At 42.6% G+C, this 15,735-nt stretch overlaps 2 protein-coding genes across 2 annotated transcripts in view; one reads left to right on the forward strand and one right to left on the reverse strand.

The window, feature by feature from the left end:
* Nucleotides 1-2,368, reverse strand: part of LOC306694012 (isocitrate dehydrogenase [NAD] subunit alpha, mitochondrial-like) — an 8,698-nt gene extending 6,330 nt beyond the window's left edge. Inside the window, exons 1-3 of the mRNA XM_079156711.1 lie at nt 2,318-2,368; nt 1,500-1,565; nt 67-150 (exon numbers count right to left, since the gene is read on the reverse strand). Of these exons, the coding sequence (XP_079012837.1) occupies nt 67-150; nt 1,500-1,565; nt 2,318-2,344 (177 nt within the window). The 5' untranslated portion in view covers nt 2,345-2,368. The remainder of the gene's footprint in view (nt 1-66; nt 151-1,499; nt 1,566-2,317) is intronic.
* Nucleotides 2,369-3,427: 1,059 nt separating this feature from the next.
* LOC306694064 (calcium and integrin-binding family member 2-like) lies at nt 3,428-8,239 on the forward strand (the record flags this gene model as incomplete). The annotated part of the gene is made up of 6 exons (XM_079156775.1): nt 3,428-3,478; nt 3,759-3,793; nt 4,535-4,646; nt 6,859-7,006; nt 7,400-7,595; nt 8,218-8,239. 6 exons carry the CDS (start codon nt 3,428-3,430, stop codon nt 8,237-8,239), a joined length of 564 nt encoding a protein of 187 aa, XP_079012901.1.
* Between the last annotated feature and the right edge of the window lie 7,496 nt (nt 8,240-15,735).

Raw genomic sequence — 15,735 nt, forward strand, 5'->3', positions numbered from 1 at the left:
CAACGTGAGCAATGAGCTGCTGCTGCTCGTTAGAAAACATCTGGACCGACGTGTGATGTCACTGACCTTTGCAGCCTCAAAGATCTTCATGACGGCCGTAGAGATCTCTGGTCCGATCCCGTCACCTGGGATCAGTGTGACCGTCTGCATCTGTGGAGACAATAATAAAATAATGAAAAATATAATTAAAATAAAACATTAAAAATGAAACAATAAATAATACAATTACAACAATAACAATAAAATAAGAAAAATAAAGTCAAATTAAAATATTTAATCAGAATAAAAAGTACAATAAAACAACATGTCTCGCATATTTTATATTTGGTGGTAAATTGGTTCATCGTTAATGTTTTCATTCCAATTAAATATTCAATTTATAGTTACTTGTGTGTTAGTGTGTGTGTGTTAGTGTGCGTATGTTAGTGTGTGTTAGTGTGCGTGTGTTAGTGTGCGTGTGTTAGTGTGTGTTAGTGTGCGTGTGTTAGTGTGTGTTAGTGTGCGTGTGTTAGTGTGTGTTAGTGTGCGTGTGTTAGTGTGTGTTAGTGTGCGTGTGTTAGTGTGTGTTAGTGTGCGTGTGTTAGTGTGCGTGTGTTAGTGTGTGTTAGTGTGCGTGTGTTAGTGTGTGTTAGTGTGCGTGTGTTAGTGTGTGTTAGTGTGCGTGTGTTAGTGTGTGTTAGTGTGCGTGTGTTAGTGTGTGTTAGTGTGCGTGTGTTAGTGTGTGTTAGTGTGCGTGTGTTAGTGTGTGTTAGTGTGCGTGTGTTAGTGTGCGTGTATTAGTGTGCGTGTGTTAGTGTGCGTGTATTAGTGTGCGTGTGTTAGTGTGCGTGTATTAGTGTGCGTGTGTTAGTGTGTGTTAGTGTGCGTGTGTTAGTGTGCGTGTGTTAGTGTGCGTGTGTTAGTGTGTGTTAGTGTGCGTGTGTTAGTGTGTGTTAGTGTGCGTGTGTTAGTGTGCGTGTGTTAGTGTGTGTTAGTGTGCGTGTGTTAGTGTGTGTTAGTGTGCGTGTGTTAGTGTGCGTGTGTTAGTGTGCGTGTGTTAGTGTGTGTTAGTGTGCGTGTGTTAGTGTGTGTTAGTGTGCGTGTGTTAGTGTGCGTGTGTTAGTGTGCGTGTGTTAGTGTGTGTTAGTGTGCGTGTGTTAGTGTGCGTGTATTAGTGTGTGTTAGTGTGCGTGTGTTAGTGTGCGTGTGTTAGTGTGTGTTAGTGTGCGTGTGTTAGTGTGCGTGTGTTAGTGTGCGTGTGTTAGTGTGCGTGTGTTAGTGTGCGTGTGTTAGTGTGCGTGTGTTAGTGTGCGTGTGTTAGTGTGTGTTAGTGTGCGTGTATTAGTGTGCGTGTGTTAGTGTGTGTTAGTGTGCGTGTGTTAGTGTGCGTGTGTTAGTGTGCGTGTATTAGTGTGCGTGTGTTAGTGTGTGTTAGTGTGCGTGTGTTAGTGTGCGTGTATTAGTGTGCGTGTGTTAGTGTGTGTTAGTGTGTGTGTGTGTTAGTGTGTGTGTCTCCTCACCCCTCTGGAGAAGGAAGCTGAGGACAGAGTGTGTCTCCTTGTTGCCCCCCCCACCACCTGAGACAGCTGAGAGACATGAAGGTCAAGTTAAACAGCATCACATAGTCATACATGTTATATACATGTTATATACATATTATATACATGTTATATACAGTATATGCATATACAATTACTACATTCTCACCAACATTAAAACTCTTAGTTTCACCATAATCTATTCATAAAAGTTATAGCTTTAATTCCAATAACTTCTACCAATAAATCAAGTTATTATCAGCATAACATTTGTAGAATAATATTCTTGTATTTATGCATAATTACATGCATTAACCCTGATCAGAGTCGCATGATAATCACATAGTTTGGGGTTTTATTGGTGGAGTTTATATATTTATGCCGAATTAAACAACACAAACTCTTCTTCTTTAAGAGTTCTTCACTTCTTCTCTACGAGCTGTGGATTCAGCCCAACATGCAAGTTGACCTTAAACTGGTAGATTTTTAAACACAGTTTGGTTTTGAGCCGTTAGCTCAGCTAGCTAGCTACCGTTAGCTCAGCTAGCTTCAGCTACTGTCTGAAGGACACACACACTATGCTAACATGCTAACATGCTCAGCTAGCTACAGTGAGTGTCATCCCGCTGAAGGACACACACCTAGCTAGCATGCTAACATGCTAACGGATAGCAAACTAAAGTCTCCGTTAACACCGTAGAGACACCCCGTGAACCTTCTGCTCTCACGTATTAAACTACTCCACTCTGATTATAACGTCCTCTATGACTCTCAGCGGTTCATGACGCTTCTTTTCTCACCATTGACCTCCACGCGCTGCCTGCCATCCTGCTGTTTGATTAGTGATCAAAGATCCTCTGATTGGAGGAGAGGCGCACGAGAGGGCTCACTCTGAGGGGAGGACGCGCACGAGACAAAGATCCTCTGTTAGGAGAGAGCGCGAGAGAGAGAGAGAGAGAGGAGGACTTACTCTGAGGGATTTCTCCACCACCAGGTTACAGACAGAGAGACAGACAGACAAACAGAAAGATAGATGGATGGATAGAGTTAAATTATTCTAATATTATATATTATACATATATATATATTTATATACATATATATATTATATTTCTTATGTTATTGTTGGTCATTGGTGCTTATTTTTGTCACTACTTGTGTTCATAACATTCTCTTCTTCACTTTTATCCGTCTGGCTCTCTTTCTGTAATAATAATAATAATAATGTGATTATCATTCACAAAAGACTGATTTCTTTTTCTTTTTTTTCTGTTAACTTTAGTTCATTTAGTGTAAATGTAAATGTTGTAAATGTTGATTAATCAGTGAGAACATGAAGCGATATTTGTTCCTCAAAGAGCCTTCGAGGGACGAATAAAGAATAAAATATAATAAAATAATCTTAAGTTTTGAGAAGCTTCACAGATCATATATATATATATATATATTATTTTTTTTTTCATTATTTATTATCATTATTATTTTATTTTTATTATTATCATTATTATTCTTGTTGTCATGTTTTTATTATCATTATTATTTGTATTGTTATTATTATCATGTGAACTGTTCAACGTGTATTTCTTACTCATTTGTTATATTTGAACATTTCATAAACACGTTCATGTTTGAAGGTCTGTAACTCTCATTATTGTGTTTTCCGAGCAGACCCTGAACGCATCACGCTGATACCCGCACCGCCCCCCCCCCCCCCACCCCCCCACCACCACCACACCCCCCCGCACCGGTGAGGCGTAAAAATCACCTTCTCCTCTGCAGCTGAGACCAGAACTATACTGAACCCGGATCAGGAGCATGAACGCATAGACCGGGTCTGCTGCTGGACCGGATCCACCATGTGGTCTTGAATGAGCTCAGACGGACCTGAGATGTGATGGGAGAGGAGCAGGATGGGCAACAAGCAGACAACCTTCACGGAGGAGCAGCTGGAGGCGTTTCAGGTCTGGACCTGGTCCATAACCATCATTATTACTATTAATATCTTTATTATTGTTGTTGTTATTGTTGTTATTATACTGTAATAACAGCACAGCATGAAGCAGATTCCTCCACACATCCATCATCTTCTTAATTAAGACGGAGAGGAGCAGGCAGGCCTGTGATTGGCTGAGCCGCCTCTCTCTCTGCATCACGTGATGCTGAGTGACGCGTGTAAGCGGATCCTCCCCTGGGGACCAGCACCGGGTCTGTGACTCTGTGTGTGTGTGTGTGTGTTTACAGGACTGCACCTTCTTCACCAGGAAGGAGATCCAGCGGTGAGTTTACCGGGAAACAAACAACAACAACAACAACACACCTTTATCACCTTTGAGTGAGGGGGCGGGGCTACACATTATATATTATACATCTAATAATAATCAGTTGTTTATGTTCAAGCTCCAGAGTTTAGAAGCTTTATAGAGAAACTTAAAGTTTCTGTAAACATGTTTTCTTCTAATTTCTCAATAGAAATATATGTTTAAATTAATAATAATAATCAATTAGTGATATCACCTTTTTATACCTAAGCCCCGCCCACTTTAATGCAGAACTAAAACATGTGATTGTAAATAAACAAAAACATTAAAACATAAATCTGTGATTTTAAATAAACTAAAACATTAAAACATAAATATGTGATTTTAAATAAACTAAAACATTTAAACATAAATCTGTGATTTTAAATAAACTAAAACATTAAAATATGAATCTGTGATTTTAAATAAACTAAAACATTAAAACATAAATATGTGATTTTAAATAAACTAAAACATTAAAATATGAAGCTGTGATTTTAAATAAACTAAAACATTAAAACATAAATATGTGATTTTAAATGAACTAAAACATTAAAATATGAATCTGTGATTTTAAATAAATTAAAACATTTAAACATAAATCTGTGATTGTAAATCAACTAAGTATCAATAAAGTTATAATGGTTACTCCTCAGGGGAACATGAGTTTTCATTGGTAGTTGAGATGTTTTATCGTGTCACATGACTCGTATGTTTCAGGTTACACGGTCGATATCGTGAACTCGCTCCTCATCTAGTTCCGCTGGATTACACCAACAACCCCGACATCAGGGTTCCTCTGACGCTCATCATCACCATGCCGGAGCTCAAGGTAGGTAGTCCTCTTTACACCTGTGACACCTCACCTGTGATCCTTAATGTGTAATCCTTCCCCTGTAATCCTTCACCTGTGATCCTTCACCTGTGATCCTTCACCTATGATCCTTCACCTGTCATCCTTCACCTATGATCCTTCACCTGTACTCCTTCCCCTGTAATCCTTCACCTGTGATCCTTAATCTGTAATCCTTCACCGGTGATCCTTCACCTGTGATCCTTCACCTATGATCCTTCACCTGTAATCCTTCACCTGTAATTGTTCACCTGTGATCCTTCACCTGTGATCCTTCACCTGTGATCCTTCACCTGTCATCCTTCACATGTGATTCTTAATCTGTCATCCTTCACCTGTAATCCTTCACCTGTGATCCTTCACCTGTGATCCTTCACCTGTCATCCTTCACCTGTAATCCTTCACCTGTGATCCTTAATCTGTCATCCTTCACCTGTAATCCTTCACCTGTGATCCTTCACCTGTGATCCTTCACCTGTCATCCTTCACCTGTAATCCTTCACCTGTGATCCTTCACCTGTGATCCTTCACCTGTCATCCTTCACCTGTAATCCTTCACCTGTGATCCTTAATCTGTCATCCTTCACCTGTAATCCTTCACCTGTGATCCTTCACCTGTGAACCTTCACCTGTCATCCTTCACCTGTAATCCTTCACCTGTAATCCTTCACCTGTGATCCTTCACCTGTGATCCTTCACCTGTGATCCTTCACCTGTAATCCTTCACCTGTGATCCTTCACCTGTGAACCTTCACCTGTCATCCTTCACCTGTAATCCTTCACCTGTGATCCTTCACCTGTGAACCTTCACCTGTCATCCTTCACCTGTAATCCTTCACCTGTGATCCTTAATCTGTCATCCTTCACCTGTAATCCTTCACCTGTGATCCTTCACCTGTGATCCTTCACCTGTCATCCTTCACCTGTAATCCTTCACCTGTGATCCTTAATCTGTCATCCTTCACCTGTGATCCTTCACCTGTGATCCTTCACCTGTGAACCTTCACCTGTCATCCTTCACCTGTAATCCTTCACCTGTAATCCTTCACCTGTGATCCTTCACCTGTGATCCTTCACCTGTAATCCTTCACCTGTAATCCTTCACCTGTAATCCTTCACCTGTAATTGTTCACCTGTGATCCTTCACCTGTGATCCTTCACCTGTACTCCTTCACCTGTGATCCTTCACTTGTCATCCTTCACATGTGATTCTTAATCTGTCATCCTTCACCTGTGATCCTTCACCTGTGATCCTTCACCTGTCATCCTTCACTTGTGATCCTTCACCTGTGATCCTTCACTTGTCATCCTTCACATGTGATTCTTAATCTGTAATCCTTCACCTGTACTCCTTCACCTATGATCCTTCACCTGTCATCCTTCACATGTGATTCTTAATCTGTCATCCTTCACCTGTGATCCTTCACCTGTGAACCTTCACCTGTCATCCTTCACCTGTAATCCTTCACCTGTGATCCTTAATCTGTCATCCTTCACCTGTGATCCTTCACCTGTGATCCTTCACCTGTGAACCTTCACCTGTCATCCTTCACCTGTAATCCTTCACCTGTAATCCTTCACCTGTGATCCTTCACCTGTGATCCTTCACCTATGATCCTTCACCTGTAATCCTTCACCTGTAATCCTTCACCTGTAATCCTTCACCTGTAATTGTTCACCTGTGATCCTTCACCTGTGATCCTTCACCTGTACTCCTTCACCTGTGATCCTTCACTTGTCATCCTTCACATGTGATTCTTAATCTGTCATCCTTCACCTGTGATCCTTCACCTGTGATCCTTCACCTGTCATCCTTCACTTGTGATCCTTCACCTGTGATCCTTCACTTGTCATCCTTCACATGTGATTCTTAATCTGTAATCCTTCACCTGTACTCCTTCACCTATGATCCTTCACCTGTCATCCTTCACATGTGATTCTTAATCTGTCATCCTTCACCTGTGATCCTTCACCTGTGAACCTTCACCTGTCATCCTTCACCTGTAATCCTTCACCTGTAATCCTTCACCTGTAATCCTTCACCTGTGATCCTTAATCTGTAATCCTTCACCTGTAATCCTTCACCTGTGAACCTTCACCTGTAATCCTTCACCTGTGATCCTTCACCTGTGATCCTTCACCTGTCATCCTTCACCTGTAATCCTTCACCTGTGTGTGTTTGTCCTGACAGGAGAACCCGTTCAGAGACAGAATCGTGGAGACGTTCTCCGAGGATGGAGAAGGGAACCTCAGCTTCAACGACTTCGTCGACATGTTTTCTGCACTTTGTGAAACTTCACCCAGAGAGCTCAAGACCATCTACGCCTTCAGGATCTACGGTAAGATGGAGGAGAGGAAGGTAGACAGGTAGACAGGTAGGTAGACAGGTAGGTAGGTTACCAGACTCCAGGTTACCAGTGTCCTCAGAGTCCTCAGAGTCCTCATAGTCCTCAGTGTCCTTGTTGTCTTTAGTGTCCTCAGAGTTCTAAGAGTCCTCATTGTTCTCAGTGTCCTTGGTCTCCTCATAGTCATCATAGTCCTCAGAGTCCTCAGATTCCTTAGTGTCCTCAGAGTCCTCGGTGTCCTCGGTGTCCTCCGAGTCCTCTGATTCCTCTGATTCCTCAAATTCCTTGGTGTCCTCAGTGTCCTCAGTGTCCTCAGTCGTTCCTCATAGTCCTCATAGTCCCCAGAGTCCCCAGAGTCCTCAGTGTGATCTTGTGGTTGTGGTCCAGACTTTAACAGGGACAACTTCATCTGTAAGGATGACCTGAAGAAGACCCTGAACAAGCTGACCAAAGGAGAGCTGACCCCCGAGGAGGTCTCTCTGGTCTGTGATAAGTCCATGGAGGAGGCCGACCTGGACGGGGACAGCAAGCTCTCCTTCTCCGACTTCGAGAACATGGTCTCAAAGGCTCCGGACTTTCTCAGGTACCAGGACTCTGCTGTCTTTATTAAACTCTCTCTCATCAATAATGCGCCGTGATTGGTCGATCAAACTTCTGTCAGGAAGCTCTTTAAAAAAAAAGTTGCTCAGTACAGAACTCAGAGCATTTCTTATTGCCTCCAACGGCTCTCAACATGGCGATGGTGAGCCTACAAGCTAGCAGCTAATGATGCTAACAACAACAACAAAGCACTAAAAGGCACGCTCACATGCACTAACGTGCACTAAAAAGCATGCTAACATGCACGCTCACATGCACTAACATGCACTAAAAGACACGCTCACATGCACTAACGTACACCAACATGCACTAAGTGGCACAGGTTTTGATTCTATAACAATATCTTGACCACAAACCACCATTTCTCTGCATCACTGACGGATGTGATCAGTGTTTCACATTTAAACCACACCTACCAGTGATGTCACAGCGTACGCTCCAGAACACCGTGACATCACAGCGGTGAGGGGAGAAGTGAAATCACTGGAGGTCAGCAAAGACAAGGTTTTTTAGGTGATCTTTGAAACACGTGAGACATCTGTCCCTCTGAAGGATCTTTGTGGTCCAACAGATGAAACTCATTCTGTTTCTGTTTCTGTCTGCAGTAATTTCCACGTACGAATATGAGACTCTTCAGAGGACACAACGTCTCCTCCTGAAACCCTCCAACCCACCTCGACTCAGTGCCTGACCTTTCTATCGCCGGCGGAGAGTCTTCTTCTGGTCTGGACTCACAGAAGACACGTTTCAGAGGGAAAGTAGTTACTGCATGAAAACCTTCTCTGTAAAAGACGGTGTTTTGGAGTGATGAAACTACGACGGGGCTAATTTTATACCGATAGAGAGCGTCTCCGACGTCTCCTCTGGACCGTCTCGCTCCTCTGAGACGCTTTGGGAGACGCTGCAGAGCAAACAGGGCTTTTCTGACTTCTGTGCTTTTGCAGAAAAAGTCGGATCCACTGACGGGATTCTCTTCAAAAAGCACAGTTTTAAAGGGCAAACAAAGTGAAGAGCTATGCAATGTGTTATTAATGAAGTGCATGTTGTAAATGGCTTCTAGCTGTGTTCGGTTTCTTCTTCTGGTGTCGTGACTCGTTCTGGTGCATAATGACAATCACAGTAGACTGTAGTTCAGTTGATGGAAGGGCTCTCTGTCGTCTCACCTGTAAACTTTGGCTTTGATAAATCTCTCTTTTCCTTTTCACTCATTCAAGAGAAAAAAGGTTTTCAGGCTAGAATAGAAATAAATAAATAAAAGATGTTTCTGTTTCTGCATGAAGCTTCTTAAACTGATCCAGGTTCTTCTGGAACATCTCAACTCTCCTCTGAACACACTCTTCTACTGATTCATGGTTCCTTTAAATGTTCTGCAGAAAACAGACAGAATACAGTTTTATATTAAGACACTAAATACACACTGAAGATCTAGAAGGAAACAGACTAAATGAAGCAAATACTGCCCCCTAGTGCCAAAGATCTGGAATGTTACATATATGTCACAATGGGCGTTTACGTACAAATGTTTTCCTCATTTTAAAACCAGTCATTTAACCTATTTTTTGATTGGTAACAAAGATTTGCCTTTTTATATACTTTTCCACAACACATATCAAAAGTATAACCTTTCTGGTTAGATTTAATCAAAACATCTTTTTCAAATTTATTTTACAAGACAAAAATGTCTTCTTTATGATTCATTCTGATCAATACTGCAAAATAAATAATTAAATTACCTTGAAATACGACCAAAATAGAAGTTAAATCTAGTTTGTTTGTGTGTTTTATTTACTGATATATATACATTTTTACTTTCATTTTGTCATAATTCATTTTAATAATAATTTAATAAATTTGAATGCTTTTAATTCAAATGTCTTTTGAATTCAGCAACAGAACATATTTTAACTACAAATATTTGAATCAGGTAAATCAATTGAACAGCTCATTACTATTTTTCTTATTGTGACAAATATGTCACTTTGTTTTCTGAGACAATTATAAGACATATCTGTCACATCAATATTTTCATAACGTTTTATATATAAATGAGTTTAATAAACATGGTTAGAACCGTTTAGATGTAATGTAGGACATGTTATGAAAGCATTAGAATTGTTAAATGTGTTGAAACTTACCTTTAGCAACAAAAACATGCTTTTTGAAATTAGCTAGTTCTGCCACATGTGCTGACCAGCCAGGCAGCCATTTTGGAAGTGATGTCATTGGTACACAAATGACCTCACTGTCACATGACCTCACCAGTATGTTCAGTATGTGTCACTTAGGGACTTCAAGAGTTAAAATCAAGGATGAAAGGAACTTTCCAGGATATTTAAAGTGTCACCGTGGGTCCTTATGGGTTAAAAATGACACAGACCTCATTCTGTGTAAAATATGTATTTCAATCTGTTGATCTGAAGTTAATGAGTGACTTCAACAAGTTACTGTGGTTTAAGTTCAAAGTCACTTTTGAATATAGAAAAACCACAATCTTCCTTTCAGAAACTAAAATATATCCTTAAACAATAAAACAGCGTCCTGTGATGTGGTCGGAGCAGCAGATAAAGAAGAGCTTCTGTCTCTATTCTATAAATGTTAGTCTCAACGTTCAGTATGAGCTCACTTCACAACAGCTGCTTCACTGAAACAGTCTCCTGATTTTGTTCCCATAAAACTAAAAGGCTTCAGGCTTCAGGCTTCATATTTCATATTTCATATTTCGGGCTTCAGGCTTCAGGCTTCAGGCTTCATGTTTCATGTTTCGGGCTTCAGGCTTCATGCTTCATGCTTCATGCTTCATGTTTCATGTTTCGGGCTTCAGGCTTCATGCTTCATGCTTCATGCTTCATGTTTCATGCTTCAGGCTTCATGCTTCATGTTTCATGCTTCAGGCTTCATGCTTCATGCTTCATGTTTCATGCTTCAGGCTTCATGCTTCATGTTTCATGCTTCATGCTTCATGTTTCATGTTTCGGGCTTCAGGCTTCATGCTTCATGCTTCATGTTTCATGCTTCATGCTTCATGCTTCATGTTTCATGCTTCATGTTTCATGCTTCATGCTTCATGCTTCATGCTTCATGCTTCATGTTTCATGCTTCATGTTTCATGCTTCAGGCTTCATGCTTCATGTTTCATGCTTCAGGCTTCAGGCTTCAGGCTTCATGCTTCAGGCTTCATGCTTCATATTTCGGGCTTCAGGCTTCATGCTTCATGTTTCAGGTTTCCAGATTCATGCTTCAGGCTTCATATTTAATATTTAATATTTCATGCTTCATGCTTCATGCTTCATGCTTCAGGTTTCCAGATTCATGCTTCAGGCTTCATATTTAATATTTAATATTTCATGCTTCATGCTTCATGCTTCATGCTTCAGGTTTCCAGATTCATGCTTCAGGCTTCAGGTTTCATGCTTCATGCGTCATGCTTCATATTTCATGCTTCCTGCTTCATGTTTGAGGCTTCAGGCTTCATGCTTCATGTTTCAGGCTTCAGGCTTCAGGCTTCAGGCTTCATGCTTCAGGCTTCATGCTTCATATTTCGGGCTTCAGGCTTCATGCTTCATGTTTCATGCTTCAGGCTTCATATTTAATATTTAATATTTCATGCTTCATGCTTCATGCTTCAGGTTTCCAGATTCATGCTTCAGGCTTCATATTTAATATTTAATATTTCATGCTTCATGCTTCATGCTTCAGGTTTCCAGATTCATGCGTCATGCTTCATATTTCATGCTTCCTGCTTCATGTTTGAGGCTTCAGGCTTCATGCTTCATGTTTCAGGCTTCAGGCTTCAGGCTTCAGGCTTCATGCTTCATGTTTCAGGCTTCAGGCTTCAGGCTTCAGGCTTCATGCGTCAGACTTCAGGCTTCATATTTCATGCTTCATGCTTCATGCTTCAGGTTTCAGGCTTCAGGCTTCAGGTTTCAGGCTTCAGGCTTCAGGCTTCATGATTCATGCTTCATGTTTCAGGATTCATGCTTCAGGTTTCAGGCTTCAGGCTTCAGGCTTCATGATTCATGCTTCATGTTTCAGGATTCATACTTCAGGCTTCATGCATCATGCTTCAGGATTCAGGTTTCATGCTTCATGCTTCATGCTTCATGCTTCATTCTTCATGCTTCATGCTTCATGCTTCATTCTTCATGCTTCATGCACCATGCTTCATGCTTCAGGCTTCATGCTTCATGCTTCAGGCTTCAGGTTTCAGGCTTCAGGCATCATGCATCATGCTTCAGGCTTCAGGTTTCATGCTTAATGCTTCATGCTTCATTCTTCATTCTTCATGCTTCATGCTTCATGCTTCATTCTTCATGCTTCATGCTTCATGCTTCATTCTTCATGCTTCATTCTTCATGCTTCATGCTTCATGCTTTATGCTTTATGCTTTATGCTTCATACATCATGCTTTGTGCTTCATGCTTTATGCTTCATACTTCATGTATCATGCTTCATGCTTCAGGTTTCATGCTTCAGGCTTCATGCTTCAGGCTTCAGGCTTCATGCTTCAGGCTTCATGCTTCATGCTTCACGCTTCATGCTTCATGCTTCATGCTTCATGCTTCATGCTTCAGGTTTCATGCTTCAGGCTTCAGCCGTCATGCTTCAGGTTTCAGGTTTCATGCATCATGCTTCATACTTCATGATTCAGGTTTCATGCTTCAGGCTTCAGGCGTCATGCTTCAGGTTTCAGGTTTCATGCATCATGCTTCATACTTCATGATTCAGGCTTCACGCTTCATGCTTCATGCTTCATGCTTCATGCTTCATGCTTCATGCTTCATGCTTCAGGTTTCATGCTTCAGGCTTCAGGCGTCATGCTTCAGGTTTCAGGTTTCATGCATCATGCTTCATGCTTCATGCTTCATACTTCATGCTTCAGGCTTCAGGCTTCATGCTTCAGGCTTCATACTTCATGCTTCAGGCTTCAGGCTTCATGCTTCAGGCTTCATACTTCATGCTTCAGGCTTCATGCTTCAGGCTTCGGGCTTCGGGCTTCATGCTGCTGTTCAGAGGTCGTTCAGTTCAGCTGGAGACTGAAACACCATCGAGACATTTATCCTGATTATCCTGACCGGCCAACTGTGGTGACGACATGGTGTTCCTGCTGCTGCAGCACACCGACTTCCTCCTGCTGTCTGTCTGCTGGACCTGCTGTGTGCAGCTGAGGGAGCATCAACTACTGCTCATCAATCAATGCTCAATGACGAACTTGACATTTACAGGTAGAGCATGCTACAAACAGCTGTGGAGTAAAACGGAGACGACATGTGTTGTAAAACAGGATGTTAGTTATTGTTTGTCACACATCAATACCTCCAGCTCGTGATACTTCACAACACTTAACATCCGATCAGTCAGACTCTGTTAATCGAGACACGTTGACTACATGTTAAATAATATAGACTAATATAAACTTACTGAATCAATGGAAAGATTATACTTCCTGTTCAAATCTCCCAAATAATTATGGGAACTGTAGTTCCAAAGCTGACTGATGGTTTCGTGGTTTGATGTCTGAGCTGCTGAGTTGACGCCTGTTGAAGTGCTTCTGATCCCCAAAACAACATCTCATGTTTCCGTCACTTTAAGCAGATCGATGACTCGTCATCACTCCTGTGAACACATCGATGGATCCTCAGCTTCAGTTACACATGAATCTAATATCAGCCACTTTGCTCTGCTCTGTGTTTGCATAAAGACATACATACAGCTGTTGAGACCGGACCACGACACGGAGCTCTCCGGGAAATCAAAGGGTGGAGGAATCTGTTTCTACTCCAACAGTGGCTGGTGCAACGATGTGACAGTGGTTCTACAGCACTGTTCTCCTGATCTGGAATCTTTCATTATAAACTGTAAACCCTTTTACTCCCCAGTAAAGTTCACTTCATTCATACTGGTCGGTGTTTAGGCTACATGCCGCTGCAGGGTAACGTGCAGGAGGCACAGCGGACACTCGCTGAACAGATAGTGTGTGTGGAGCGGACTAACCCGGACTCTTTAGTTATTGTGCTTGGTGACTTTAACAAAGGAAACCTCAGTCATGAACTCCCTAAATACAGGCAGTTCATTAAATGCTCAACCAGAGAGGGGAACATTCTGGACCACTGCTACACCACACTCAGCGGGCCGATCACGCCGTCCCTCGTGCTGCACTGGGACTCTCTGACCACGTCATGGTCCATCTGATTCCTGCTGACAGGCAGAAACTCAAGCTCTGTAGACCTGTGGTGAGGAAACTCAAGAAGTGGACCAGTGAAGCTCTGGAGGATCTTCGGGCGTGCCTGGACTGTACAGACTGGGATGTCTTCAGGACTGCTACCAACAGTCTGGATGAGCACACAGAGGCCGTGACGTCATACGCCAGCTTCTGTGAGGACAGCTGTGTCCCATCAAGCACCAGGGTGAGTTACAACAACGACAAACCCTGGTTTACAGCAGAACAAGGATCAGGCCTTTAGGAGTGGGGACAAGGACTTGTACAAAGAGACAAAATACAGGTTTAGTGAGGCGGTGAGAGACGCTAAAAATCTGTACTCTGAGAAACTGCAACACCAGCTCTCAGCAAGTGACTCTGCTTCTGTCTGGAAAGGCCTCAGACACCAACTACAAGCCTAAAACCTACCACTCTATGAATGACCCCCACCTGGCAGACGAGCTGAACGAGTTCTACTGTAGATTTGATAGACAATGGCACAGTCCTGACTCCATCCCCCACAGCTCCATCAACCAGCCCCAGACCACCAGCCCCCCCAGCTCAGATAGGACTCATGTCTCTGTACCACCCATGCATTCTTTCCCCTCTGCTCTTCTCCCTGTATTTGAACAGCTGCACCTCCAGTCCGTCAAGCTCCTGAAGTTCGTTGATGACACCACCCTCATTGGACTCATCTCTGGTGGGGATGAGTCCGCCTACAGGCGGGAGACCATCTGGTGACCTGGTGCGGTCTGAACAACTTAGAGCTCAACGCTCTAAAGACAGTGGAGATGGTTGTGGACTTCAGGAAGAATGCAGCCCCACCAGCCCCCATCACCCTGTGTGACTCCCCTGTCCACTCTGTGGAGTCCTTCTGCTTCCTGGGCTCCATCATTACCCGGGACCTCAAGTGGGAGCTGAACATCAGCTCCATCACCAGGAAGGCTCAGCAGAGGATGTTCTTCCTGAGGCAGCTGAAGAAGTTCAACCTGCCAAAGACAATGATGGTGCACTTCTACACAGCCATCATTGAGTCCGTCCTCTGCTCCTCCATCACGGTCTGGTACGCTGCAGCCACTGCCAAGGACAAGTTCAGGCTGCAGCGCATCATCCGCTCTGCTGAGAGGGTGATTGGCTGCAATCTGCCGTCCCTCCAGGACTTGTTCGCTTCAAGGACCCTGAAGCAAGAAGGATTGTAGCCGACCCCTCTCACCCTGGACACGAACTGTTGGAGCCCCTTCCATCTGGCAGGAGGCTGCGGTCCATCAGGACCAAGACCTCCATCAGGACCAAGACCTCCATCAGGACCAAGACCTCACGCCACACAAACAGTTTCTTCCCGTCGTCAGTCGGGCTCATGAACAGAGCCCGGGTCCCCCAGTGACTCTGTCATCAGGTCATGTTCTCTCCCCTGCACTTGTTTACAGTTCTGTTATGTTTGTTGTGCACTTTATTTTATACTCTTTTATATTCTATTGTAAATTTTAATATATTTCAATTTCTTGCACTGTGTTGATTGTTGTTTATTGTTTAATGTTATGCACCACCTGTCTTTAAACGGTTCTGATTCTGATTCTTCTTCTGCTGGTTTCTATCTCTGTTCTAGCAGAGAAGGAGAGCACGTTTAGGAAATGACTCAAACTGTGTGAAGACCAAAGTCCTGGTGCTCTGCAATAATAAACTACATTATTAATAGCAGCCAAATAAACAACTAGTATTCTATTCTATATTGTTGTGTAAAATAATCTCAATAAATAGCTGCTATTTGTAACCTCAAACATCCGACATCCACATTTCTAGACAGACATTCCACAAGACAGCAGAAGGTGAGAGGACCGGAAACAAGTGATGTCTTTTATTACAGTGACACCTGGTGGCGGGAAGCGGGACTATCAGACCACCATTATTTAATGAATATATGAATCAG

The sequence above is a fragment of the Pholis gunnellus genome (assembly GCF_910591455.1).
Source record: "Pholis gunnellus genome assembly, chromosome: 1".
Classification (NCBI taxonomy): domain Eukaryota; kingdom Metazoa; phylum Chordata; class Actinopteri; order Perciformes; family Pholidae; genus Pholis; species Pholis gunnellus.